At 36.3% G+C, this 27,729-nt stretch overlaps 2 protein-coding genes and 1 long non-coding RNA gene across 3 annotated transcripts in view; all 3 read right to left on the reverse strand.

Annotated features, from left to right (window-relative positions):
• The window catches only part of LOC100377722 (MGC81958 protein-like), a 44,538-nt gene extending 42,184 nt beyond the window's left edge, over positions 1–2,354 (reverse strand). Inside the window, exon 1 of the mRNA NM_001290087.1 lies at positions 1,754–2,354. Within this exon, the coding sequence (NP_001277016.1) occupies positions 1,754–2,354 (601 nt within the window). The remainder of the gene's footprint in view (positions 1–1,753) is intronic.
• A 2,271-nt stretch (positions 2,355–4,625) lies between these two features.
• Positions 4,626–11,402, reverse strand: LOC102803149 (galactosylceramide sulfotransferase-like). Its single transcript, XM_006816007.3, has 2 exons — positions 11,284–11,402; positions 4,626–5,789 (listed from the first exon to the last, which is right to left on the reverse strand). Exons 1-2 carry the CDS (start codon positions 11,400–11,402, stop codon positions 4,700–4,702), a joined length of 1,209 nt encoding a protein of 402 aa, XP_006816070.2. The 3' UTR covers positions 4,626–4,699.
• An 8,955-nt stretch (positions 11,403–20,357) lies between these two features.
• On the reverse strand, positions 20,358–21,354 carry LOC146750933 (uncharacterized). Its single transcript, XR_014928854.1, has 2 exons — positions 21,026–21,354; positions 20,358–20,531 (listed from the first exon to the last, which is right to left on the reverse strand). It is a non-coding gene; the product is annotated as an uncharacterized LOC146750933 (long non-coding RNA).
• Between the last annotated feature and the right edge of the window lie 6,375 nt (positions 21,355–27,729).

The following is a 27,729-nucleotide window of genomic DNA, read 5'->3' on the forward strand; positions in this document are numbered from 1 at the left end:
CAAGTTTCATTGAAATGTGATGATTACTACTTGAAATATCAAAAGCTGAAAATTAAATAATTATGCAAATTAGGTAATTAATATGTACTGATATTACCCTAAAAACTATCAGGTTTGTGCAGTGCTCTATGATATCTTAGTACCAAGTTTTATTGAAATGTGATGATTTGTACTTGAGATATTAGTGGAAAAGCCAAAAATTTATTAATCATTATGCAAATTAGGTAATTAATATTGCACAGATTTTTACCCAAAAATAATCAAATCTGTACATTAGTTCAGAGCATATATGTGCCAAGTTTCATCAAAATCCAATGAGTGGTTCTTTAGATATCAATGGAAGTCATGGAACAGCTAAAAATCAGCTAATTATCATGCAAATTAGGTAATTAATATGCATGGATTTTTACCAAAATCTAATCAAATCTGCGCATTGGCCCAGAGCATCTATGCACCAAGTTTCATCAAAAACCAATGTATGGTTCTTGATATAGCAGTGGAACAGACACACACACACACACAGACAGACACACTAAATGCAAAGACTCCTTTTTTGTGCTTCGCACACAGGAGTCAAAAATGGTAAAATAAAAATAAAAAAGATTCCCAGTTATTTTGCACTACACCTGCCAAATAAATAGAGCTGATCTCATGAAATGTGTGCTTGAACACACAACCTCATAATTATCAGATCTATGCAAGGTCAGGTGAGGTCAAAACTTATAATAATAACAAGTCATTGAAAATGAAACAGTCCCCGTTAAGTTCTCTTTGTGCTCGTCATATTAAAGCGAAGGGGTTGTCGCGAGCGTGTCCTTGAAACTTGAGTTCCAAGTGGCGTATACAACAGATTGTTTATTTACATCAAAACACGTGTTCCGTGTAGTAGTAATATGGCCAAAAATAAAATAAACGTTATTCGTCCATCTCTGATCTGATTATGAAACACACTGATATGTATGATGTATGTGCCAAATACGAATGAAAATGGTACATAAATTGTGGAAATATAGTAGTAAGGCCAAAAAGTCAGATGGCTGTCAATCGGCCATCCTTGACCAGATTTTGAAACAAATTGTCATGGACATGCATCCTAACATGTATAAAGTACATGTATGTGCCAAATTTGAATGGAAACTGACAGAGCACGTCCAAGATACCGCATAAAAAAAACAAAAACAAGATGCCTGCCAGTCGACCATCTTTGATCCAATTGTGAAATAAATCGTCATGGACATGTATCCTAACATGTATGATCTATTTACCAAGTTTGAATGACAACTGACAAAGCATGTCCAAAATACAACATTTTCAAAAAACAAGATGGCTGCGAGTCGGCCATTTTGAATCAAATCACTAAACCACTGCATGTGCATATGTCCCACATAAGGTACTAGGCACATGCAAAGAATGAACGGAATCGGTCCACAGGATTCTGAAATATGACATTGGATAGACTGACGCACGGACAGACTGACACACGGACGGTCGGACTGACAGACTCAGGAACTCACGGACGGTCGGGGACATGTATTCTAACATGTATGATCTATGTACCAAGTTTGAATGAAAACTGACAAAGCATGTCCAAAATACGATATTTTCAAAAAACAAGATGGCTGCCAGTCGGCCATCTTTGATTCAATTGTGAAATAAATCATCATGGACATGTATCCTAAATAAATAAATCTGAAACATGATGATTAATAAAAATAATTCTTTCGCAAGTTCATAATGTAAAACAGTAGCTTACCGTCAGAGTACAGACAGCTAGCTTCTCTCAATTCCAGTGACATGCCATGACCACAAGATAAAAGTCTACCTTTGTGTGGACCATATTTTAATTGTATACCGTACCCAGGACCAGCAGTCCATTCATATCCCTTCAGCTTTGGATTACGATCAGACAGTGCTATGGCTTTGCCCCACGATACACCCCAGTCTAGGCTCTTCACCATGTATAACTCTGAATGCGTGTGCGCATGTACATATACTATTATAACACTGTTGTTATAATAATCGATAATAACGTTTCCAAGGTTCAATCCGTCCACAGAGGGGTTATCATCCAGGACGAATTCTGTTGTCGTCCAAGTGTCGCCACTGTCTTTCGATCGTCGCATGGCCAAAAATTTTGAACCATAATCTCCCCTCCCGTATTTCCGCCCCTCTGCAAATGCTAAAATTGATCGGTCGGGACACATAATTGAAATTGGAATTCGGTAGGCGTCAACCTCTCCAGGATTGCCCGGTTGAAATAAATACTGTTCTTCAATGACGACTGGGCTCAGCACTGCACTTGCCTGACATAACACGGCTGAAATCATTATAAATATTGTCGATTCGCTACCCATTCTGTGTCAACTGCGAGTGCGCCTCAAAAATAAAGGATGTCACGTGAACTCATGGTCACATGATTTGGGTGAGGTGGGTCACATAATTTACATTTCGGGTAAAGCAAAGCGTTTTATGCATTCATTCCACTGTGGCGGATCAAGATATTCGATACGCACCTCTGATGGGCTGGGTTTGTCAATTGACTTGTCATTTTTTTCAATGCAGCATCACATTAATTAAAATTAGTGATAAATCTAACTCTATGGAATTCAAATTACCACATGTAAAAATAGTCAGATTGTACAAGCTCATACTAAATAAAAAACTGAATTTAGCAATTTATGATGACAACTTTTGCTATCAACTCTTGAGAAATGTAAGTGCTTGCTAAGCACTAAAGATAGTGTCATTGTCAACTGATTGAGAACATTTATTTTTTATTTATTTATTTATTTATTTAAAATACCTTACCTCTGCCGATGCTGTACGTTTTTAAGATTTTGCATGCTGTTGTTTTTCTTGTCTGTTTTATGCATTGTAACCATTATCATCCTTGACTGCCAGAACTGTAAAAAAATATGCGTATGTGCCTCACTCGGCTTTTGCTAATACATTTGCGTAACAGGATGCTACGGTTACTGCATGGAGCTTCATGGTCACTGTTAACACATCTAATTTGAGTGTCTTTTGTAATAATAATAATAATAATAATAATAATAATAATAATAATAATAATAATAATAATAATAACAACAAGCCATGCATGGCACAGTCCCCGTTAGTTATCGAATTTAAGATATATAGTTTTGTTTATAGTAATATAGCTGGAATATAAACATGTCAGGAATATGATTATGATGATTGTTTAACATTTAAATGATTGACATTTGTATCTGATCGTCAAACGAGTATTGGGAGATATTGATCTGGTACAGCATTAATTAAAACAAAATCAGCCATTTTGAATACATGTATAATGAATATATAAAAATTGAACATAGTCAGTCAAAGCATGTCAGAGATATGGCTCTAAAAGCCCATTCATTAAAACAAAATGGCCACTAGTTGGCCATTCTGAATCCGATCTAAAAAATAAAATAACGTGCATCAGGAACCCGTAATGCCTAATGTATGTACCAAGTTTGAACAAAATCCATCCATAAATTCCAGAAATGCTTGATATTTGACGATTTTTCAGCACAAAAATGGCCACCAATCGTCCATTTTTAATAGGATCGTCAAACCAATATATCTGCATATCTATGACATGATGTATAATGAATATTTAAAATTTGAACATAATCAGTCACAGCAAGTCAGAGATATAGCACTAGAACCACATTTATTAAAACAAAATGTCCACCCGTCGGCCATTTTGAATCAGATCGTGAAACAAATTGATGTGCATATGTATAATATCATGTAATATCATGATTTTGATGATTTTTAGAACAAAAGTGGCCGCCATTCGACCATCTTGTATCAGATCGTGAAACAAATTGATGTGCATGTGTATAATATCATGTATGATGTATGTGTGAAGTTTGATTGTGATTGGTCCAGGCATGTCTACGATACAGGTTCGGACGCACTCAAGGACGCACAGATGCACGGACGCACGGAGGTCAAAACATAAGTCTCCGATTTCGGACTGCTTCCGAACGGGGACTAATAATAATAATGATATGTTTTTATCAGTGTGTATATGAAAAATATTAAATAATACTAGAAGATGTTTACATATTTTGTTAGTTAGTTCGTTTATTTCAGTGAATGTAGTATGTAACATTGGGCAATGTATTCATATCATTAGTCTGCATAATACGATATATATATTTGATAAAAGAGGTATCCAAAATGATGTCCTGGCTATCTCGTTGAAAAGCTGCTGGGAGTTTGTCCTCAGGGTAATTGTTTATGCTAGTAACACAACTTCTTGTTTTGAATGTCAGTTCCACCATAGACAGTATAGTAGGACGCCTTATATTTTTGAGTGTGTAACTTGTTGAAACGTGTTGAATGATTTAAACTTGAACACTTTTTATTTTCGGTGTGGTTTCGCATCCATCATAACCTTTTCAGTGTTTTCTCTGATAGACCACGCATCCAGGAATTCATAGAACTTTGGGCAAACCGATTTACACATTCTCCAAGATACGTGTTTGTAAGAAATTGTGTTAATTAATTATACGTGCTGTACATACAAACTAGTCTCGCAGAAATATATATATACTGAAGCTGCTTAGTTGTATGCCTTCAAAGGCTAGCTTGAGATCCGCACTCAGGCGAGTATTATTATATATGTAAACCATTTGTAATATCTTAGAAACTTTGACAGCATCATTTGAGCAGATCATATAAATCAATTTAGGGTGAAATTAAAATTCATTCTGTGCAATGCTGCTATCATCTGCCTTTGTGCAAGTAATTTCCAATACTGTGTGTCTTCCAAACGAAGCAGTCGACAAAATTCTGTTGCATTGGCAACAAGAACCCACTTTTCTTCTCTGGCGTCAAAGGTATCAACAGCACCCTCCTCAATACATGTCATGGTTACATTGTGTTGTTTTTGTCTGAAACGATGCAAATCATTGTAAAATGTCTGTCCATACGTTTGGATTTTCTTCCAGAAAGTCCTATTGAAGTGCTCGTACAGTAAAAAATCTGCAAGACTCCATCTTTTTATTTTCATTTCGAAAGAATTGTCAATGTTATACCGGAATTGTTTACTTCTTATTCCTTTTGGAATGTACACAATATCATTGAAATGCCAGCACATCAGATTTTTGAGCAAAACCAAGGATTCGTCATAATACTCATGTATCAGCACCAGATCAAACTCGCGCGATAGATCCTTTATTTTCTTTTGTATGGAAGCTACACTTTTTTGATTTTCGGGATTTAGTCCCAGGTCATACATTTGGCCATTTCGGATGTAAGGTCGTCGAAAGAAGCTTTCTGTGGAGTACTTATCAATTTCATTCACAAAAGTATAAAACGGATTCTTGTTGTGTGTTAAATCCAATCTCTCAGCCAATCTAAAATATCCAAATGCCGATTCAAGATTTGTGACTGGATAGCGAATAATGGTGATGTACTTGGCCCCACTTTGAATCACCGACTCCATCTCGATTCTGGAGTAACGCGCGTGATTTGTAATTATGTTAAATTGAAGTTTATGATTTTCTTTGAAGTCCAGTGGCGGAGGTGATTTGTAAGCCATGTTTCTATTGAAAAGCTTGTCAGTCAAAATATGACTATGCGGATTGAGCACGAATGACAAATTGTTGATATATCCGTATCTTTCAATGATGGTGGCAAGTGTCGTACTCCCCGTCTTGTGAGTTTTAATAAATACCACGTTATTCACCGGCCTGCACGTTCCATTTATGTCCGATACTTTAGTAGACCAAAAACTGAGGTTTCCGTCGCCCACTTTCAACATAGCGGTTCTGTGAAAAATAGTTACCGAAGTTAGGTCAGATGTATATTATATGACATTGGAAAAAATACATTCAACAAATATTGTAAGGATCTAATACAAAATTCGATAAAAGTAACTCGAATTTGTTGTTGTGTCTGTTGTTAATTATATTGTGACAATATCAACAAGGAATCAACGTATAACACTACGACACTACACTACTTTCCGTTTTCGACATTGTGAAATTCTTTTTTGGAAGGGATAAATTCAGGAATTTATATTAAGAATAATTCATGACATAATGTATTCCCTATGCACCCATAAATAATTTTCGTAATTACCCACTACACAAGAATACTACAGAAAAAAGATAATATGCTATATTCTCTATACCTTTGCCTTTTATTTGTCTTGAATTATGACTGAAAGAAGCTGAGTGACATTACGAACTATGTAGTGTGGTCATGTATGAACAATAACTTTAATAAATATGATTTTACTTGGTAAAAATATTGTGTTTTTCCGCATAAAAAACGAAAGAAACTGTTTTTTTCTTCTTCTTCTTCAACAGCATCGTGCCATGTAAAGAAACAACACAAGCACGACACCAAAATCGTTTTCAGTCATTTTTTGTTTCCTACTAATTATTTTAGGGCACTGTTCCGTCCGACTCTGATCGAACTGAATTGAACGCTGGCCGATCTCGGCTGTCGTTCGCCCCCGTCCGTGTCCCCGGGGTCCGTGTAAACACATTGAAGATAATCTCCTGTTAATCAGTGGAAAGAGCAGTATTTCGGCTCCGATAGAATGCTGCCGTGTGAACATTGCATATATTTACTAGCGCTGACGCAATACTTTAGGCCACAAATTATGTTTTATGTAAGCCCTGTTTGTAGCATTGAAATTCAAATATTGAAGCTGCGGATTAACTTTGGAGCTAATCTATTTTCTGTCATTATGCCATGTTTAATGTTGGGCCTAGTCAAGTTTATGTCAGTGTACTTTGATTAACTTTGGATCTAATTCAGTTACGGTTAGTATGCTTTGAATTATGTTGACTCTTATCCAGTTTCTGTCATTATGCATTGTGTATTGTTAGGCCTAATCTAGTTCCTTTCAGTTTATCTTTAATAATTTTAAACCTAATCGAATCACTGCCATTATGTCTTGATTATTGTTGGACACAATCCCATTAATAATGTCAGTTTTCCTTGGTCTAGATTTAATACAATTTATATCATCAAAGTGTACTTTGGTTAATGTTGGACCTATATCTTGTCATGTCGGTAAGCCTTACATATAGTTTCATGTATACCTTATAGTGGCTTGTTGAATCTGAATGTTTATATTCAATAACAAACACCGCACGTTGATGTATATGGGGTGAGATAAGTGCCAAAAACATTTCTCTTAGCATTCTACCATTATGTTCACCTTCTTTTCTAACTTTGTTCCATCATTATGTTCACATTTTTTATTATTTTATCAATATGTTCAAATTATTTTTTAATTTTGTTTGCATTTTTACATTATTTCATCATTATGTTCACATTTTTATATTATTTTATCATTATGTTCACATTATTTGTTTAATTTTGTTTGCATTTTACATTATTTCATCATTATGTTCACATTTTTATATTATTTTATCATTATGTTCACATTAATTTTTAATATTTGTTATCATTATTTTATCATTATGTTCACATTATTTCATCATTATGTTTACATTTTTATATTATTTTATCATTATGTTCACTTGTTTTAATTTTGTTTGCATTTTTACATTATTTCATCATTATGTTCACATTTTTATAGTATTTTATCATTATGTTCACATATGTGTTAATTTTGTTTGCATTTTTACATTATTTCATCATTTTGTTCACATTTATATATTGTTTTGTCATTATGTTAGCATTATGTTAGCATTATTTGACATATTTATCTGTCTAATTATGATAATTTATGCATGGTGAACAAACTCCCTAGATCAGCGTAGACGCGAGTACATGCGAGTAGTTGTCATGGGTTTTTAACTACGCGTTTGTGGCATAAGTATATCTTGTATTTATATCCCAGTGTATCAATACAGCATAAACATAACCTTTATTTTAACTGCTGACTATTATTTATAGCGAATTTACCATACTAGTTGAAGCTAATTATAATAGATACGTTAGGGGGTATTATACACACACACGTGATGGGGAAAATGCCGTCTGCGCAAGTGTTGTATCCTTTGGCAAAAGTGGCCAAAATTCAGGAAGCATGTCAAGCTTTGTGCGATGCAAGTTTGTTGATACAGCAAGCTGTTTCAGCGACCGATGCTGAAACAGTGTCACGATCGCCGTTGCCGGTTGAAACCAATCCCGGTCAGAATGTTCAAGTTGGTTCAAATCTCGGGTTCAAATGGTAGCTCCTCGTCGCGCCCGGTGACTTCGGTGCATACACTCCCGCACGGCGTTCTCAAGACATCGAGTCGGTGTTCGCGTTCGTGAAGAAATAGGGTTCGCCGTGGGAATCGTGGGGCGGTGATATTCCAGCAAGTCTCGACCAATATGGCCTCATGCTTGATACATACCAGGGAGGTGTCCCTGAGTGCTCAAAAGTGTCACCATTTTTATACCTGGATAGTGGCAAAATCTATCATTTTTTTCCGCTAATTACAGATAATCAAAAATCCGTAATGAGCGTATCAAGGGTCTTACACGCACAGGCGCTCGGAACGTTTCCTGGATAATAAAAAATGACCTAAAGTGGGATCGGCATAGTTACAAACATGCGCAGTTCCAAACATATACGCATGCTCGGGCCTTTGCTTCAAAATATCCACGTAGATGGGTTGATTCATATTGCTCTGGTGTTTCGATTTTCACAGGATTTAACCCGTTTTAGTTTGAATAAAGATAATGTAAGTCGATCGATAGTTTCTAGCGATATCATGCTTGAGTTATGTGAAGCGGATCGAAATATAATTTGGAAAATCGTGTTATTTTCGGGAAGTTTCGATGTCATGGTGTCAACGCTTTCCTACCTTGTGTTATTATATGAGCAGTAGGGGAATTTACCGGCGACTGACTAACTATGCCGAACCCACTTTAGGTTATTTTTTATTATCCAGGAAACGTTTCGAGCGCCTGTGCTTACACGTACAATATTTACAAATGTCGGTCGAAACTTGACCAGTGCATTCCTTTTTCCGTCGTATATTTAACGACATAAACCATTTGTCGAAAAAAACTATTTTTAATCTGTAACTGGTTCGTTTCGCTAATCACAGATAATAAAAACTCTGTAGTCAGCGAAACAAGGATTTACACATACAATATTTACAACTGTCGGACGAAAGGGTTTATGTTGATGTTGTATTAGTACACAGGGATATAAATGCAAGATACTAGTATATTTATGCCACAAACGCGTACATAGTTTAAAACCAACTACGCATGTACTCGCGCCTACACTAATCCAGGGAGTTTGCTCACCATGCATAAATTATCATAATTAGACAGATAAATGTCAAATAATGCTAACGTAATGATAAAATATAAAAATGTGAACATAATGATGACATAATGTAAAAATCATAACAAAATGAGAAAACAATGTGAACATATGATAAAATAAAAAAAATGAAAACATAATTATAACAACGACAAAAATGTGAACATAGTAATAAAATAATATAAAAATGTGAACATAATGATGACATAATGTAAAATGCAAACAAAATTGAAAAATAATGTAAACATAATGATAAAATAATATAAAAATGTGAACATAAAGATGACATAATGTAAAAATGCTAAAAAAATAATGGTATAATAAAATAAAAATGTGAAATGATTGAAAAAAAGCTAACAAAATGAAAAAAGAATGTGAACATAATAGTAAAATGCTAAGAGAAAAGTTTTTGGCACTGATCTCACCCCATAATTTTGGCACTGATCTCACCCCATACCCAGTTGATATTCATTTTAAGTGTTCGAATATTCTTCTCGTGAAAACAAAAATAAATTGGGCGACTTTCGTTGACAAAATGATCATGAATTCTATAATTGGTGGATTTACGTCAATCGCAGTTATTTAGCGATCAGTGTATATCTACTACGTCAGTGATCCGAATCAGATAAACGTTGCATCTTTATCAACAAATAAACCATCTCTAGACAAGCGAAATAGAAGCATGGATGACTTTCGCCCTTGATGTTCACATTCATTCACAAACCTACTTCAAAAATAGTACTAAAATATACTATAGTAAAGTCTGTAGTGATGGGTGTTGCCATGCACACTTTATTCATAGATAAGACAAATAGTATATCGCATGTGAAGACGTTATAATGAATGAAAATCTGAATAAACTGGTTGGTTACGTCAAGCGTTTAAACACACACGCGTGTTGATGTAATTAGCATCGTGTATTTATTCTGCATATCGTACTATTCCCAGAGGCCCTGCTGCCATTCTAACTTGATTTGACTTGGAAACAACATTCTTCCCACATTACCAAAGAAACGGTTACTTTGATTGACAACTTATTAGTTAATGTAATGGTAAACTGGAACTCAATTAGGAATAATCGTGTTCATCGTCGTTGAGAAATAAAATATCACAAATTTGATTCGATAGCGAAGCAACAACGTTACATTTTGTCGGTTTTTATTTTCATTTGGTTGTGTGAGTCAACTGTGTAAATGCTGCTTCGTTCACGTTCTACACCAATATTTTGGCGATAATTGCATGGAAGATTTCAATGATGTAATATACCCCGGCATTATGTACATTGCCTTCTCGTGTGCTTGACATGAAATATATTCAACATATCTTTTGCAAAATATCACGTACGGGGTAGCTCTCTACAATGAACACAGTAAATACAATATGTATATACAACAACAATTGTATAGTAATCACATGTTCAACATATTAAACGGACGTAAAATAATAGTAAAAGCGATATGTCACGGGCCAATGTTAATAAGAATTACATAAAATCCTCGATTGAATGTTATTAATTCGTCTAGATCAGATTTAAGGAGTTAAAATTACGTTTTCAAAATGTACATATCATGTTGCTATTGAAACTTGATATCGAATTGATTCAAAGTTATTCGATTTAAAAAGTCTTTGGTCGATGATTATTGTCATTTCTAGGTAAGTGGTCTAATTCACTGCACATTGTACCATATTTATTGAGTCATAAATGAAAGTTACTACTCTATTTCCCGTTATATTAACTATTGTCAGTTTAACCTGGGATCAATACCTTAACGATGTGATTGGTATTAGATGCATAGACTTATTTTATTCTCACAATTTATGTTGCTTTGTATTATTTTTCAACAGTCACTTTATTAACAGATGGCGTATGTCGAAATTCAAACAATATAGGACAATTTCTATGAAACCGACAACATTAAAAAAATTGCCTAGGGAATTTGTGTTGTGTATATGGTGTATTCAATTTACAAAACAAATGGGTGACAAAATATGATAAAATGAATGTGTATACCTACCTTGTTAATGGGGATTTTCCATACGATAACCTCTCTGGAAGGTTTCTAGTCCGACTTAGCAGTGTTATTAATGCAATAGAGCACAACGCAATGAAACAGACAAGCAGTCGATTTCCCATAATATAACTCGTACATACATAAGAACTTATGTTACAATGTACACGGTGCCTGGTTATATGTAATGCAATTAAAGTAAAGTCTAGTCGTTGTCTGGGCGTGTGTGATTACTATACTCACAATGCAAAGATGAGCGGCGTTTACAAACCGGGATAGTTTAGAGCGGGCTGTGTTCACAGTGAATATCTGTGTCAAAATCCGAGACTGTTTCGAGTAGGCTGTGCTCACAATGAATGACTGTGCCACAATTCAAGACCGAACACGTAGATCACGACATCGGAGAATGTTCTCTTCTTTCATCAACCCACAATATGCGTGCATGTGTTAAAGGTCATTTGGGAAACAGAGAGCGCTGAGACTGCATTTCTGATATTGATATATATATATACATACATTTTTTGGAATTAGTTCATACTATAGGGACTGCGAATTGCAGAGAACCGGTGATGATTGTAGAGTAATTGATGCTGGGATCAAAGGCTTTGACTTCTAATTGAAGGATTGATTGACATCAGCGTGGAATATGTAAATGTACTGATAATCAGATTCTGTGTGTTCCCTACCACATACTGCTTCACGCAAAGCAAACCGAGACTGAGTCTATTAAGTTCCCATCACGTGATCAACATGAAACTAGTAAGCTAGTTTTCATACAACATATTTCTATACACGAAATGTAAGTTGTTTTCAGAGTAATTGTTCCAACGAACATATTCTTTCTCACACTGCAAATAAATGTATCCGAATGTCGATTTATCCATTTATTAGAGGCAGTGGCACCTTTCAGTGTGATCTTCGTACATTGATAAATACAATATTTACTCTTAAAATGTATTTTCACTAACTCTCATGCAGAAATAAATATAGTAAAATGAAATGCAGCGATAACACATAATCTCTATGTAGATATATATTACACGCAACTACCAACACGATGCTATACAGTATAATATAGAAATGTTAAACGCCACGACCAACACAAATAATTTCAACGGTTTCTCCACAAATGAGTTTAAAGAAAATAATTGGTTGTTCCTTACAAATAATCTCAACTGTTTCTCTACAAATGAGACATAAATATATAATTGATTGTCCCTTATTGGTGGTCAAACACACCACTGGTTTCCACAATCAAGTTTACACTGGGACCGTTAATAAATGGTACCCTACTGTTATATAGATATATAGATAGATCTTTGTCACCACCAAGCTTCTGCGAAAACGTCCTATTGATTTCCTGTCGCTTAATCATCAGAGTGTATGCGAGGCGTCATACAGCGTCGTAATTTAGCCAGGAATCAAGGTTTTCAATGTTTATAAGAAATCTCCAACATCGTTCCGAGTATTTGGATAAATTCATTGCATAGCTACAAGTTTTTCAATTTAATTAATTTACGATAGTGCATCGAAGATGACCGAGCGGAGCTAATGGGTTGATATCTATCGTCGTCCGTCCGTCGTACGTCGTCCGTCAACTGTTTTCATTCAAACGATTACTTCTGCCTTGCTATTCATACCACACCTACATGGGACGGTCCTCTGTCAGATTTGTTCATTTCATGATATCACATGTAAACCTTATCGTGGATGCTTATCCACGTGTGTGTTTCTCGATTCAATTATATTTGTTGTTGTTTAATTATAGTTATTATTTTTCATTCGTATTTACTTTGTATCGATAGACAACCATTTTCTGTATTTGTTCGTTTTCGTTTCATTCGATTCCAAGCATTATTCTTTGAGTTATGTCTGTTAGAAGTCGTTTCATGCTTCATTTCACCTCACAATACATGTATTCCTATGACAAAGAAGCACACATCAATTTATTGTAAGCCATTTACGTAATGTTCACAAACATGCCTTTATCACAGCGAACGCAAGAGAAGTCGCAACTTTGTAGCGGATTAAGCCGAAATGTTTATTCTATAGTGACCTTCTCACATGGCACACCAATCATAGCGTTTTTCCTCCAATTTTAAAATCCGCGGTGTAATCCTATTAACCCTATATAAAGGGTGTTTTAGTGCATGTTTAGTGTGGATTGTTCTAATTGTACTTTGATGCCAGACTTGTCTTCCGAAATAAACGACGTATTACAGTCTACCATAGTCTTTTGTGTTACCATTACACAATCACAGTGCTCACAGTTTTTTTGGACCTGATCGAATGTGTGCGATAGACAGCCACAAACCTCTATTTTTAGCTCCACTGTCGACTTTGTCGAGCGGAGCTTATCGTATGAGTGATTGTCCGTCGTCGTCCGTCATCCGTGTCAATGTTTTACTTTTTCGATTTCTTCTTGAAAACTACAAGCCTGAATGCGTTGATACTTGGTGTATATGTATGTACCTTTGGTAGACCTCTCTCAGATTTGTTCATTTTATAATGATATCTTCAATTCTCTAATTTTGGTGAATATTGTTGTCATTTTCGGTAAAAAGTGATATTTACTACATGTGGGCCACTCTCAGATTTGTTCATTTTGTAATGATATCTTTAATTCTCTAATTTTAGTGAATATTTTTGTTATTTTTGGTAAAAAGTGATATTGTTGTTGTGACTAATAGTGACCTCTTGTTGAAAAAAGCAAGTCCCATTGCTTTGATACTATACATATTGTTCATTTTCTAATGATATCAGATTTATTCATTTCATGATGATATCTTCAATTCTCTAATTTTGATGAATATTTTTGTCATTTTTGGGAAAAAAGTGATATTTTCGACTTCTTGTTGAAAAAAGCAAGTCCCATTGCTTATACTATACATATTGTCCATCTTCTTATGATATCTTCTGTTCTTTAATTGAAATGTGCATTACTAACAGCGGAGCTATCTCAGACGACAGGCTGCTTGTTTTCACTTATGATTAAAAATGATTTTTTTGCAATTTGTCATGAATGTTGTTGACATGGATTACACTCAGACTCATTATTTTCCTGGCACTATAATCGTTTATTTAAAAACATTTTTTTGCTCAATTTTGCGCATTTTCGACTTCTCCGAAACCAAAACCCAGAGTCAAGAGTGCCAAGTGCCCCTTTGGAGAACCAGTTTTTATAAGTACTTTTTGACAGTTCCTCCTATCACTCTGTGCTGCAGTATTTTTTCGAGGCATTATTCTATTAATTAATTCTATTAGTCGGCATGTAATCACAATGTTACAACATTGTGGAAATATCTATTTGTTTAATATATTATATTACTATTTGCATACATGGTTGCCATATTTTCCCAGTGGAGTACGGTTACTTATACTAAAATATGTTTGGATATTTAGAGTAGTAACATATTCTCAATTTCGGTCCGGTTAGACTTGAAACATACCACGAGTATTAACTTTTGAGATAAAATTTTTAATATGTATTGGTTTTTGGATGTTTCAGCTTCGTCGTCCTGTACTTCGTTTAGTAATTCGGACTTCCAAGAAAGCGTAAAACGGGCAGTTTTGCGATTTTGAAACAGAAAATGCCTGGGCTAAACCATTTGCCAAGGGACGCTCGCTTAGGTATGTGCAATTTAACATGGACCTAAAGACGATGGGCAATAAAAAATGACTTCGCGCTAAAGTACGTCGGTTCAAGGTCTTCACTTGTTCATAGCACAAACATGGTTTCCACCTTCGTTATGACACTCGTTATGTCTTTATTTGCCGTCAATTACGTTTTTGGGGTCGTCACTGCCATACCTGTAATCTTGCCGTAGCTATGACCGAAAAGATTAAAATAATCTCTAATTTGTTTTCAACTATTAAAGTTTTTGACCTTTGTCACCGTTGAACATTAAAACGTTCGTTGCGAAATGTATGTGCATTAAATTGCGTTATTTAAGTCACGTGTCGTAAATTACGTTTTAAGAGTCCCTCAATTTTGTGTTTGACCGTTGTCACTTATTCCCCCACCAGAGTGAATTACATCACTAATATGTTTCCCGGGAAGCTATAATCAAATAATACTAACGTGTCACTATCCAATTTTCGAAGTGCATTTATTTTCACTGTAACTTTACATTTGCGAAACGTTTATTTATGACCTTTATTTGTTTTCTGCCTTAACATGTTTTTAACAAAATAATTATATAGATAAGATTTCACTATCATGAGTTTTATAAAATAAACCTATGGGCCCGAAAACTAGCAAAGACGGGAAATTAAATTTTGCATTATTGACGCCATGTTTATTTACCTTCACCAGATTGAATTACGTCACAAAGATTTGTTCCCCGAGTGAGATGGCTCCGCTGTTAGGAATGCACATTTCAATTAAGATATGCAGATACAAGTAACCTATAGAATGCTGTGTGGGTAACATCTTTATATTGATGTTTGTTGCATTTGCAGCAAATAGTTACCAAACAATGAGAAATCTATCGGATTGGATATACCTCTCAGCTGGCTTCACATGCATAGTTTAAGCCTGCCTAACCAGTGCTTACACCGGGATTGTGTTACAGCCCCTGTGGTTACAGCTTCATGTTCCACATGCAATTAATAGCAATGGCATTTTTACTGGAATTTATTTTAGCGGGAAAATGTTTACAGTGAAATGAAGTATTCCACATTATTACATATGTACTGTACTGCAATTTATTTTGATTCGTCCCTGAAATAAAAATCGGTATTTTCACATCCCATATGCAAATGAGGTCTGAGAGCAAATAAAGTAGTCCTTTCAAGAGTAGCGTTTTTTGAAACATAGGAGAAATAAACAATATTTAGAAGTATGATATTTTACCCTTGGGTACATGAATATACTTGCCGAATGAAATGAAATTTGAACAACACTGGCAGTAATGATACTACTAGGCAGTCACTTATTTTGACTAAAACTAATTTGCATATCACCCATGCAATAATGTTTTCGGTATCACGGTCAATATGCAAATGAACATGGTATTGGCGATCCGCTCCACTAGGATTGCCCTTAAAATCACTTTTGTGTGTCTGTGTGTGATTTCCAGTGTTTTCACGTGTTAATTCTTCTGTGATTTTTTTGGCTTGGCCGATTTCGCTCAAACTTAGCAGGTAGGTCACACCTTCACCCTGGTTATTAGGAACAATTTGAAAAAAGGTTGCCATAGCAACAGCCAAAAAACTGATTTTTGGATAGCTTCGCGCTAAATGTATCTCCTCCTCAAATTTAGGATACAACACCTCGGACATAGCTCATTTTACTCTGCTTGAATATGGGTACAAATTTACTATTTGAATTTTTGATATCTTTTTTCATTAATGAGAAATTTGACCCCAAAGTTAGGGTAACTGTTCACCGGGAATGGCATTTTAACTCTTCTGTGATTTTTTTAGCTGGGCCGATTTGGTTCAAACTTGGTAGGCAAGTCATACCTTAGTTAGGTTGTAAAATCTGAAAACAATTTCTGGTCTCCGTTTCCATGGCAACAGCCAAAAACTGATTTTTTAAACACCTTCATGCAAATGTACCACATCCTACATTTCTATGATTAAAAAGCACGGACGACATTCTACTCAGCTTGAGTGTGGGCAATTGTTTTTTTATGTATATTTTCATTACCGAGAAAAATTACCCCAACGTTGGGGTAACTTTTCACCAGCAACAGCTATTAACTCCTTTGAGATTTTTTTTGGCTTGGCTAATTTTGTTCATACTTGACAGGCAGGTCGTACCGTCACTAATTGGAAAACAATCCTGGCCCATTGCTACCATGGCAACAACCAACAACTTTTTTTTGGATACCTTCGCCCCAAATGTATTACCTCCTACCAGTCTTGTAATAGCAGTGTTCAAATGTTCATTTCTTTTATTTTGGCTACATTGCACACCCACAAGAGATCACCGGCGCCGATATTGTTACACTATATCAACGTAATGAAATGTTAAAGGGCGGCAGTCGCCACGCCGCGTCCTGTTCGATATGGAACTCATAGCGACGTATACAACGCGTGTTAAATACATTGTTTATTTACACGACCACCGCGCTTTAACGCTGCCTCCAATCTAGAAAATACTATCGCAAAACAGTTGGAAATAATACATTTAACGGCAGAATACGTCCTAGCAATAAAATAAAGTGACTTCTAAAGACTGAATATTTTTTTGCGAACTTCGTATAATACGGTGCCCGGTTTTAGTTATAAACCGACGTTAGCTTCACGTATTGGTTGTTTTTTGAACTATTTTTATTTTGTCAACAACTGTTCGTCTGCTATTTTTATCCACTTCAAATCGTTCAGCAACATTTTTGGCATATTAGGTGTACATCACATGGAATACTACTATTGAGAGAACTTGATGTATGTTGACTGAGTTTAAGGTATAGATGCATGTTCGTGGGCACTCGGAGTGATTTTTTTTTTGGCTTTTCTTACCCAGACAGTCTTGGCTAGATAGTGTTGAAATTTCGGAACATTGTCAATGCTTGAACATGCCCAAAAATGGATTTTAAAATATAGGGAATCGAGACACGCGTATGTGATTAAAAGTCCCGAAAGTTTGTTTACGTTGCTCTTTAATTGACAAGTCACTGTTGATGTTATATGCAAATGAGTTGCTGGCCTCAGTTACGGTGCGGCAATGCGTAACTTCCTGTCCGCGACCCTGTTTAACTTACCTCAAGTAATCAATCATCAACTAGTCTTGCAAACTACAAAAAAAAGACAAGATCTAGACGCTTCCAGAATGCAAGCGGAATACAAAAAACATACAGTTGTAAATGATAAGTAAACTTTTTCACCCTTATCTCGCAACATGTCGACAACTTCTAGCCAGGCAGCTTCCAGTGGAGTACTGTTAAATATTTTTTTTCACGCATTTTTTTCTCCGAAGGCATTATAAAACTGACTAATTATACATTTGTCGTTTCGCTGCAACGATCACTGTGCTGATAGCATTGCGATGTAGTGGTGGATAAACACCATTCAGACCATTGCTGTGCTGTCATCGATAACTAACTTTTCAGTGGCAAAATACACAAACGTAAAACGCTGGGTTATTTAAAAATAAAAAAATACCCCGAAAATTACAGAAACATCGGCAACGAGATGCTGTTTTAAAAAACCGCGGAAAATCACGCGCTCTGTGATGCCATCTCGGTTACCTTAATCGGAAACCCCCTTGTCAGCTAGCATGCGTCTGTAGCGATGTTGCAAAGTACGTTGTACGGCCGTGCTCGGCGACCTCTGGTAATAATGGCACTCTATGAATGAGGTATTTCCAGAGGTCAGGGTTCGTTTTAATTGTTATCGACCCGTCTCGTCTGCTCGTAGTTGAATGAAACCTGTTTCGATTTACAATAGTTGTCTTCCATTTCGACTTTTTCTCACCGGCGTTTGAGCGACTGAGTACAAAAACTGTGAATAGCCGTTGTGTAGCAAAATATTACGGCCCATTTCAACCTCAGGCTGGCCGTCTAACTTCGCACGGTCCATTTCACCGGAGATCGTGAAGAAACTGCGTCATACAGAGTATTTTTTAAAGGTTTGAGGAAAGGTAAATTTAGACTGAACCCACCCAATGGCGATCGCTATGTTTATATAACTGTATGAAAATATCTCATCGGCTTTACGTAATCCATTTTGCCCCTCCCTAAGTGGAAAAGATAACACAACGCCATGACAGTTTTCACGCAAGGTTTTGACTCCGCGGACGATTTTACGTCTGTTTCCCTAGTATTGTAAATGTGTTTTTTTTAATTTTTTTATCTGACGATTGAACATCAGCAAGCGTCGGTGTATCATGGATGTTGGCATGTCGTCGTGATAAAATAGCCATTTTTGTGGACGATTAACGTCACTTTCATAAAACGGCCATTATCTCCGTTCGTGTTTTTTGGTTGGTCAGAGAGATTGAAAATTAATTAGCTCCCGCAGTTTTTGTCAGTTTGTCTTGACATATTCACACTATTTTGACAACGTCTCTACGAACAAAAGGACGTCTGGGCTTATTTTTAAAGCTTTGTATTCTCGGACAATGACATTCGAAGTGTGAAATACTGACCGGGATTGACTATAGGGCACACATCCTGCTTGACAACTTTGTAATATGAAAACAAAACATACTAAATATACGCCTGGACGCCCATTTGTTAATAAGCAACTGATAAACTTTGTGTGAAAGTTTCACTCAAAATAAACAAGAATTGTGCGAGCTATTTAGATTTGAACTTCTATGGTAAACTGAAAAAAAATAAGTGGAGATAATGGCTAATTTGCACAACCATTCACTCAGTAAGAAGTTTGCTAATGCTCATAATTAAAATGGCTGTAACAGTTCCAAATTTAAACCTATTATCGTTTTGTAAAAAGTTTAATATAGTGCATAATATGGAGATCCCATCATTACTTTTTTTCTCACCATGTTTCTTTCTGATTATTTATGTACAGCCTTGCTTAATCTTGCTAAGCATTCAAAAAAGAGAATGTTTGTACCAGTTTTCTATATTTTAAAATCGTCTTTTGAGTATGTTCCACTATTCATAATGCTGTGAAATTTTAACAGTCTATAGCCAAGACTGTTTAGAAAAAAAAATCACTCCCAAGTGCCCACGAATCTGCATCTATACTTTAATAAACCCTGAAGGGCTCTTGGAAGATTCACCCGCAGTAAAATTAGCAATTGTCACGAAGAGCAACCATCAACATCAAAGTACTAGGAGGTTTCTGCTGGCGACGTTGCAATCTGATTAAAATCTGATGTAGTGTACGGGCTTTAATTATTTTGGCTATAAACTTGTTTTAATTTTATTTTGTATTACTTTTGTTATTAATGCCCTTTTATTTTACTTTGATTTTGATTTTTTTTAATTCCGCCCTACCTACATCTGATCCGACGCCTATGTAAGTCCCGTTCAAATCTCGCGTAAGTAACAGCCAATCACAGTCCCCCTTTTATACAGGCTGTCGGTTGCTTACTTTTCAGTGTATACGGGCAATTCTTCTGTACATTTATATTTTGCCCACTTGAATAAACCATTAATAGAAAATTGCTAGTATATTTTTATTTGCAAAAGAAATTCCACAGCATTTTACAATTTTTGTCATTTCATTGAATATTTTTTTCACTTCCAACAAATGTGTACACTTCCAGATACATCTTCGCCAGCCAAGGTTCGTTCATTCAGTCATCGCTTCAATTTTACATCACTGAGCATAATTATCTAGAATGGAAGCAAAAAAAAAGTAAATCGTAATGATTAGAACACTGTAAACAGCTATAGTAAACAATGCAAACTGATTTTAAATTGTATAGCGGTCACCGGCCCACGGCATCGACGCAGAAAATTGGAGCAAAACAATATTTCCTGATCAATTGCGATGTGTTCCAAATAAAAAATATTTTATTCCAGTCCAAATCAGCTCATTTACTTTAATAAAGTGTTATTGTATAATATACAAAATGTTGATACAATTTGATGAATATTTACAGCTACGGCTTCAATACCGTAGACGATTTTGGCCCGATCGTCAACAAAACATCACCCGTCTCCAGGGCTGGCGACTGAAAAAAGACACTGGTGTTCGGTCGAACCGGTGGAAACAAAATCGTCACTCCCAGAATAACTATGCAAAATAACGATCTAAAGTCGAACCATTCGAGCCACAATATTAACATAAAAATGACTTTCGTTGCATTTGACAATGATAAACTTACCGAAAAGCCGTGTTTTTTCGGTCGGTATAATCCGCCATTTTATTTGAGTGTGTTTGCCATCAGACTCTGCCCGGTGACGTCATCATGTGCGCTATAAAAGGAGGTCTGTGATTCGTTGACTAAAATCGTCGATAGTGGGTCTCGTTGAAATCTCGTTACATAGGCATCGGTTCAGATGTAGGTAGGGCGGAATTAAAAAAAATCACAAAATCAAAATCAAAGTAAAATAATAAAATAAAAGGGCATTAATAACAAAAGTAATAAAAAATAAAATTAAAATAAGTTTATAGCCAAAATAATTAAAGCCCGTACACTACATCAGATTTTAATCAGATTGGCGACGTTGCTGCGTTACCCAGTTCCAAATAAAGATTATCAACGCCAAATGAGCAACATTTAAACCGGTATTAATCAAGATTTTTTTCAATTCACGGCTAACAAGCAGCATCACAAGCGAATTTGTAGCGTACAGCTTAGCGACGACCGATGTCGACGAAAGTCATCCCGTCAGTGGAGTACCGTTGATGCTAGAACTTTTAACTTCAACATAAATTTAAACTGGTATGACTGATTCGAAGTTCCATCGAGATCGGACGGCCTATCTGCACCCTTCACCATTGTATTCAAACTAATCACGTGGCGCGTCGTTCTCCTTCAAACCCGGGATTCAATTAATAGGGGAGTGAAAAAACCCATCGCAAATCATGCAAATTCAACATTTTCAAATCAGTATACTAACACAGAAATGATCAGCGATGCAAAAAAGGATATATATTATTTTTCAGTATACACATCTCTGTTGATACTATCCCTCACACATTCTACTCCCAATTATTCCAGTGTAAAATGGAATAGCCTCTTTCCATGTTGACATTTTGAGTAAAATCACGTGATAGTCTGTTAAAAATTGGCTGTTACATACTCTTTCGCCGGTTTGGAAAATGTCTTATTTATTACTCATTCAAGCAGCAATGCAAATTTCCCAGTGGGAGTGAAACTAGTTCGACTCTGCCATTACAAAATAGGGGTGTTTTCAGCAAAAAACGAATTACCCTGGAGTGCACACAACACACTGAATTTCGGAACAAATCTTGCATTAGTGACAGCAGCAGAATACCACAGAAATATCAGACGAAACATGAAAACACTATATATTGCATTTTGGCCTGAACCCTCTCTATTGTAATTCCAGGAATTACCCCCATATGTGCATCCATTTTCCACCTTGGTATCACCCACTCCTGAAAACAAACTCTTAATACCACGCTGAAGCGTTTGGTAATAATTAGAAAATTAAAGCCACAAGCGGCATCAGAGGGGCCCAAGCTCACAGGATTATCTTTCATAATTAATGAGGTAACATGATAGACAATTGGGTAGTTTCAATGATCAGTAACAAGAGGTTGGTTGGTTCCATGTATTTTCCTGGTCTGGTTATCGAGATATGGTTTTCAGAATATATGAGCCACGTGATTGTGCATATTAATGAGGTTACAACAATACAATATGTCCAAGAAATTCTAATTGATCATAAACAATGTAACATTTGGAGGGCTTGGCAGTAAGACCTGCTTGGTTCATGCCTTCGTTATGACATTGGTTGCATATCCCGTTCTGCAACAGGTATGCATATTAATGAGCTCACATGGCCATATATGGTCATCTGTTATTTGAATCAAACATTTTGTTCAATATAGTCCTAATAATACAGAATTCATCTTCCTAGCTTCAACAGTGCTTGAGATATAACGGTTATGCATATTAATGAGGTTAGAAGCCCCCACCCCAATGGGCGCCTAGTTACATAACTACATGACTGTGCCATTCTGGTGAAAGAATGCGTCTAAAAAATAGAATCCCCTAACAAAATTTTAGTCTAATCGGACAAACGCAACACATGTAGTTGCACAAGTTCTTTTTTTCACAAAATCCAAGACCATGTAACTAATCAAAATTATATTATTTTTCTCATATGAAATTAAAGCCAGTACATCTGTTGAAGCACCTTTCAGAAACAAATGCCCAAACAATCCAAGATTATCTGAATTTTCGTTTAACTTTCTGAAAGAGTTCAACATAGAGATGAAATGTAGCTAATGAGAACATAATCACTGTCAAGAGGTCTATATATATTTGTAATAAATCCGAAATAATTCATACAAACGAATGGGAATGCCAAACAGTGATTCGTATGACTTAAACTATATAGATCAAACTTGTTGTGGGTTCTTTTCACGGGCCATAAAGACATTGGAAAATCATTATGATGTTTATCGTTACAAGACGACAATGATATCAGGCCAATAACAACACAGCACTAAATGACACCAAATTTGAATTAACTGCAATGTGCATACGCACACTTTATAGACTGCGGGCCAATAACAGAACCCCCCCCCCGCGCTTAGGAATTGTTGTACATCATGTTTTTTAGTTAGATGGGAACCTCAGCTATCGTAATCTGCTTGTTTGCCATAATATTAATGGTGGGTGTGGGCACCAGACTGTTTCCATGGCAACGCAGTGATGAAATATTGGAATTTTAGAAAATGTCATATCTCTAAAACTAAGCAACATAAAAACACAAACTTAGTGTGTAGGTATATAGTTATGATGACGCCCGATTGATTGCAACCATGACCTTGGTCATACAAGGTCAAGGTCACAACTAGATCAAAGGAAAGTAGAAAAAACATGGATTTTGGTCTAAAATTTGAGATTTTGTACCAAAATTCACTTTTTTTCTCTTGAGCTATTTCGTTATTGTTTAAAAAATCTTACAAATGCTTCATTATTCAACATTGTATTTATTATACTTCATCATTAAGGTAAAAAACAACATGTGATCAATGTCAAACATACAGTTTTGCTATACTTCTACTATAGTATAAATTTTACTAGTATACTTTTACTACACTATACTTTCAATCACTATAATACCACTTTTCATTTATCTTAACAATCATGAGTATTAACACTTTTAAAGTTGTCTTCTTTTATTATCAGCGGATTATCACTAAAATGTTATTCCTTTTTTCGAGTGAATATATACACATTTACATTTTATTGTCTGAAAAGTCATCAGCTCTTCTATCAACATCATACTCATTATCATCAAATGTATCATCTTGCATGTTGTAGTAATCATTGCCAGTATCCTCTTCTTTATCACCCTGCTCAAGCACCAAGTCAACAAGTTCCTTCGGGAGCATTTCATCTTCTGTCCATTTGTACTGCAATTTGTCTTTTTGTAGCCAGCCATGACCATTTTCAGGCTTTGGCAAGTCTGGACATGCCACATCAGCTTGATATATATATAAGAGCCTGATAGTTGGCACGTACAATATGCATCCTCAAGGAAGATCTGCATGGTGGAAGCAAACTAAGGTCGATTCCACTTTCATTGGACAGTGACTTGTTCTTTGGCGTGTAACATGTCATGAACATAGTGTATCGAAGCTTGTTGATATCTTTTACACCTGTGTTTGCTCCATACATAAGGCATGTGAATGCCTCCAATTCATCAAATTCATCTGTTGTAAGAGCCTGGCTCGTACCTAAGCTTGTGAAGACAGGAATAAATTGTGGGTTTCTTTGCAAGACACGCAGGAGTACCACCTTGCCCTTATGCACAAATGAACTTATAGAATCACAGCCGGTGAATGCGTGAAATGAAAGCAATGTATTGCATAGCTCATTGCCAATTGCCTGGACTGCTGAGCTGATGTTAATCAACCTTCGTTTGTCTGCAACACCAGTGTCCATGATTAGTTGTATTCTGATTTTCTGTGAAAACTTCATCAGCAAGAGGAAAACAGGAGACCGGATTATGATGGCATTTGAATCTATGCAGTGTATTTCAATATGTCAGCAGTGGAGAATGATTCTGGTGTCGGCTTCCTCCTGAAAAATAATATCAAGGCATTGTCTAGAATCAATAGCATATCAAATGTAAATTGGTAACATTGGTGTAGTAGTGGCCTACTTGACTATATGTGCTTTAATAATGCGTATTTTCTAATTCTTGGAATGTGGATAAAAATGCTAGGATGCTATCATCATACTGGTATACTGGAATATATATTTGTTAAACTTGGATTTATTAAATATAGGTTGACCCACCTGAATAGATCGCAAGTTTGGAACCTCTTCTACCTCAGTTGTATGGCCATCTTCACTACTTAGACACCAACAGTTCTCGCCGGAGACAAGCATCACCTGCCTTCGTTTCAGCTTTATCGCATATTTGTCTTGCTTCAATTCTTGCAAAATCAGACAAATAAGTTGTATTTTGTTACTGTTGTTTGCCAGAAACTGTTTGAAGTCACATGGTACTCTAGTGAGAGGTCCATGTATGAGGAATTCTTGTGATGTGCCACGGCGTTCCCTCTCTATATTCTTGATACTCTGAGTCTGGTATGTATCTGTGATAAAGTTAACACGGGTAATATTTGAGAGCTGTGCAAATATATGCTGAGCCAACTCTTCAAAGGTTTGTGGGATTTGTGTTAGTGATTGGAACAGTGCATTTCCATCAATAATATGAACCACATAATCTGGCATGCTTGTCACAGCATGTCCCTCTTCCAGTTTGTGCAGAAGCTTTGTCTTGTCAGTTTTGTGTGGTGCACCATCAGCAGTGGCTAGATTCCAAGGCACCGGGCCAAGTGGGTATGCCATCACGTTTTCCATGCATAGATCATGATCCATTACAAGTAGTATGAGCTGCCCAAATACATTTCTCTCTGCTACCAGTTCATTTGTCGTCTTTGTTGAGCTTGTTACAGACTTTTTCACTGCCATTGAAGCAAACGACTTCAACTTCAGTCACTTGATTGGTGCATTGAAAGTGACTGTCTTCTGCACTAGTTTTTCTTCTATGAATCTCTTGTATGCGTTGGTGCCATGTGTGTCAACTGCAAGTATATCAATGGATATTTCTTCTGAAACTGGTCTTCCTGATGATATGAAATACAGATTGTGCACATCAGGTATCATGAAGGGATTGATGAAGTTTTGGAAGGCAGTGATCATCTTCTGCACTGCAGATTCCCCTTTTACAATCTCTGATGTGGTGACATCTTTGTGGTAGCTCATCTCATCATTTCCAATGCCAGCAGATTCAAGTGTTGTCTGTAAATAGTCTGCTCTTGCATGCCGAGTGAAACTCCATCAATGATAGGCTGCCAAGTTACTACTAAAGCCAATGATTCCAGGACCATGCCCACTGGCATGACGGTTATAGGTCTGTTCTATTGTTATATCAACAGCATTTCGAGAATTGGGAACACCAGATCGATTCACACTCATTCCATTATTCTCAAGAAGCTCCATAGCGCCAGGGTGTGTGTGTGAAAGGTTAAGGAGTACATTCAAGTACAGTGATGTATACCTTGCATAGTTTGGCTTTTCCTGACTGAAGAAGAGAGGGCACATTTCATGCAGACAGGCCATATGAAGGGTGATGTCATTGGCCTTAGTAGCCCTTGGGAAACGCATAAGGAACCATGCCTTATCCATGTACCCTATCCATAACTGTGGTGTTTTGCCCTTTTCTCCGGCACGCAACTTGTCCTTGTACTCATCATACTTCTGTATCCATTCCTTTTCCATGACAGCAGACAAATTATCTGAGTTTGGCTTGTTTGCTAGGTTGGACATTAACTTCATTTCATCTTCGCCAATGACTTCATCTACATCGTCATGGAATAAAATCAACAACAGTCGTTCTAGAGCTTCTAGTGATGTTCTGATAACAAGCCTGGCCCTATTGTAATGTTTCCCATTCATGACTTTGTCTATCGACCCACTTGCACATACTGTGGATTCAACCACAACTTCCTCTAATCCACTACCCTTCATATATTTTCCCAATGCACCTGTATATGCACATGCCATGTGGAATGCCCCAAGTTGAATAATGACATTCTTGAATTGATCTGGATACGTCCATAAAATTCCATATGCCTTTTTAGCAGCAGCTTGATCGAATGTAACAATCATGTAGGGCTGACCAACAGCAGCAGATGCCTCCTGGGAAATCTTCAGCACATGCATCACAGTAATGTTTTCAGTGATCGGGGCATTTACTAGAAGCATGTATTCCTCTATTGATTCTCTTTCTTCTTTTTTCTCTCCAGCAAGAGAAATCCAACCTCCCCAACTAGGTACTTTTTGGTCAACTGTTTTTGGCAGTGTCCTGCACAGCACCCATATCATGTCAGAAACTTTGATGTCTGAAACATATTCTCTTGTTTGTTGAGGTTCAGTAATTTGAACACTAAGGCTGGGTTCAACATGTTTTTGACAAAACACGGCTCCATTCTTTCGACTTCATCTGTCGCTTTTTTGTCCTAGCCATGGCAGGTAATTCATAATTGTCATCATTTGATTGGTCAATGACTCTCTCTTACAAGCCCATGAGTTGAATGAGTCGTTCCAGCACCAGATGTTGTCTCTTCGTTGAGATCAAAATTGTCCCAACAGAAGTGCAGCACTTCATTATCTTGTGTTTTGATACCAGGTGGGATTGGACTATGGTGGGATTTTATAACCATGTGGATAGCAGTCAAGATTTCTAGTACAACTGAATATGATACACAGTGCCCAAATCTGTTCACCGACTTCACGATGTATGCTCTTCCTGTCAAATGCCATAATGACATTCCAAGGAGTATATGCTTAGGTGTCATCCATGTACCATT

The sequence above is a fragment of the Saccoglossus kowalevskii genome, chromosome 1 (genome assembly GCF_978046115.1).
Source record: "Saccoglossus kowalevskii chromosome 1, keSacKowa6.1, whole genome shotgun sequence".
Classification (NCBI taxonomy): domain Eukaryota; kingdom Metazoa; phylum Hemichordata; class Enteropneusta; family Harrimaniidae; genus Saccoglossus; species Saccoglossus kowalevskii.

Bases quoted from the DNA above. Each gene is read 5' to 3' on its own strand.
- LOC102803149 (XM_006816007.3), bottom strand. From the start codon at position 11,402: ATGGGAAATCGACTGCTTGTCTGTTTCATTGCGTTGTGCTCTATTGCA. The intron at 5,790-11,283 runs GTAGGTATACAC...TATTTTTCACAG, and splicing joins GGAAAATCCCCATTAACAAG to AACCGCTATGTTGAAAGTGG.